Here is a 2,338-nt window from a genome sequence, read left to right as displayed (position 1 = left end):
ACAAAAAACAATTTGTCCAAAAACTATGAAAACTTCTAAGCAACACTTAAAATTTCTAAGCACCATTTTTAAGTAATTATTAATTACTATACTCAGCAACTTGCATCTTATAATCCCCCAAAACAACATATAAATCAATTTTTTTTTTGGAAACTATTAAGCATTCAGCAACCCACAATCCCTTTATATCAGTATATACAACAACCGTTGCATTTTTTTAAGCAATCATTTACAATCTATTCAACAACCCACAATCTCCATTATAACAAAAAAAATTAGCAACACCTAAAGAAACTCATAATCTCCAAAATTAACATATAATGCCTCCTTGTGAGCAATTCTATATGACTACAAATACAGCAACCCAAAAAGAAACATAAGCAATATATTAAGTAGATTAATTAACAATAAACTTATAGAGTTAATAACCTTTATATATTAAAGAACTCAAGATATTATTAGTAATTTTAAAGTAAAACATAAAGGAAATGAACCAAAATCATTGTATAAATCAAACAATTGAACTTTGCATATTGAATTGAAAATAAAATGAAGAAATAATGTATGTTTTTGTAAGTTAATATCTAATCTTTTTTTCGAGGGTCTCTGCAAGTCTTTCTGTTATGTCCACTTTGACCGCAATTCCCACATTTGTTTTGTTTTTTTTGGTTTTTTGCTTTTCTCCCATGCAGCTTTACATCTTCTTTTTTTTGGTCTACCAACTCTTATTTTTCCTTCTGGAGGGTGTATTTTCACAGCTTTGATATGTTCAGGTATTTGCCAAGTGTCTTCATTGCCAAGTGGGTATATACTTTCTTTGTAAGTTGCAACCATGGCTTCCTTGGTGTAATATAGCGAACAATATTGATAAGGATCTTGATTCATTTCTTTAAAAACAGCAATTGCATGGGCACAAGGAAGTTGATCCATTTGAAATCTGTTGAAAAATAACCAATCGTATAAAAACAACTAGAGTAATTTCATTATAATAGGTGATTTCTCTTTCATTATTTAACCATATAAAAAGCATAACCCTTCAAGCAACTTGTAAAGCAACCTAAAATGATGTTAAACCATAATATTTAAACATCATGTTAAACCGTAATCAACTTATTTAACAGCTCACAATCATTATTATAACCAATTTTAAATCAACTCATAAGCAACCTAAGCAACAAATAAATCAAATATTTATAACAAACTTATACAAAATTTTTACAAGCAACCTGTTCAGCAACTACCAAACATTATATGCAGTATATATTTCAACTGTTACAATTAATTAAGCAATTCTTAAGCAACTGATTGAGCAACTACCAGTCATTTTAAGCAACATATACAACAACTGTTCCACCACTTAAGCAACTCTGAAGCAATCGGAACCACGAATTACCAGTCATTACAAGGAACACATACAGCAACTATTACAACTTCTTTAATCAATTATTTAGCAACCTATTCAGCAACTTCCAACTTAAAATTCCCAAAAACAACATATAAAACAAATTTTTTTGAGCAACTCTTGTAATTTTAAGCAACTTTATAAAACCCATACACAACACATAAATAAACATATTATCAATCTACAAACCATAGCAACCGCAATAAAATATTTAAATAACAAATTGAATTATAGTATTAAACCTGTTGCATGTGCATGTTCTTGAATTGAGATCAACTATTGATTTCTTGCCATCATCATGAACTTCATACACAATATGATTTGTTGGGTGCACCTATTTTTTTTTTATTATTAAGAGTAATATTGTTAGTTTTGTATGTGTAGTGAAGTTAAATTAAATGAAAATGAAGTATGTATTTTTAATAAAGAATAATACCGTTAACTTCAATGAGTAAATGTAGTTGTCATTCAGGATCACTTCATGCTTGTCTGTCAACTTTGTGGAGGTTGCATTTGCTATGTTCCTATTAGTCCAACTCCATCGTTGCACCAAAGCTCGTAAACACTCTAGCATCGTACAAATTGGTAGCTCTCTTACTGCTACAATTGCAGAATTCAAAGATTATGCAGTGTTTGATGTCATGTTTGAGTATCTATTGGTTGGAGAGTGAATCCTTGCCCATTTGTGATACCCAATTTGTTGTAGGTAAGGTTGCAGCCTTTTGTCAATCTTATCAAGTTCTTTCATCTTGTACTCAAACTTTTTCACAGTGTATGCATTCGCAGCTGCAAAAAATGTATCCTTGAACTTTTTTGAACTCTTCTTGAAATTGCTTTTCATGTTTTTGAGCAGATGGAAGGTGCAAGCCCCATGTGGTACTTCTGGGTACACTGTGTTGATTGCTTTTATAATACTTTCATGTCGGTCAGAAACGA

General features: G+C 30.5%; 1 protein-coding gene across 1 annotated transcript; it reads right to left on the bottom strand.

Moving 5' to 3' along the window:
* Positions 1-285: 285 nt before the first annotated feature.
* Positions 286-1,976, bottom strand: LOC133814367 (uncharacterized). The gene is made up of 5 exons (XM_062247336.1): positions 1,839-1,976; positions 1,645-1,736; positions 1,034-1,057; positions 724-937; positions 286-348 (listed from the first exon to the last, which is right to left on the bottom strand). Exons 1-5 carry the CDS (start codon positions 1,974-1,976, stop codon positions 286-288), a joined length of 531 nt encoding a protein of 176 aa, XP_062103320.1.
* Positions 1,977-2,338: the final 362 nt, after the last annotated feature.

The sequence above is a fragment of the Humulus lupulus genome, chromosome 1 (genome assembly GCF_963169125.1).
Source record: "Humulus lupulus chromosome 1, drHumLupu1.1, whole genome shotgun sequence".
Classification (NCBI taxonomy): Eukaryota; Viridiplantae; Streptophyta; class Magnoliopsida; order Rosales; family Cannabaceae; genus Humulus; species Humulus lupulus.
This window is presented reverse-complemented; position numbering and strand designations above follow the sequence as displayed.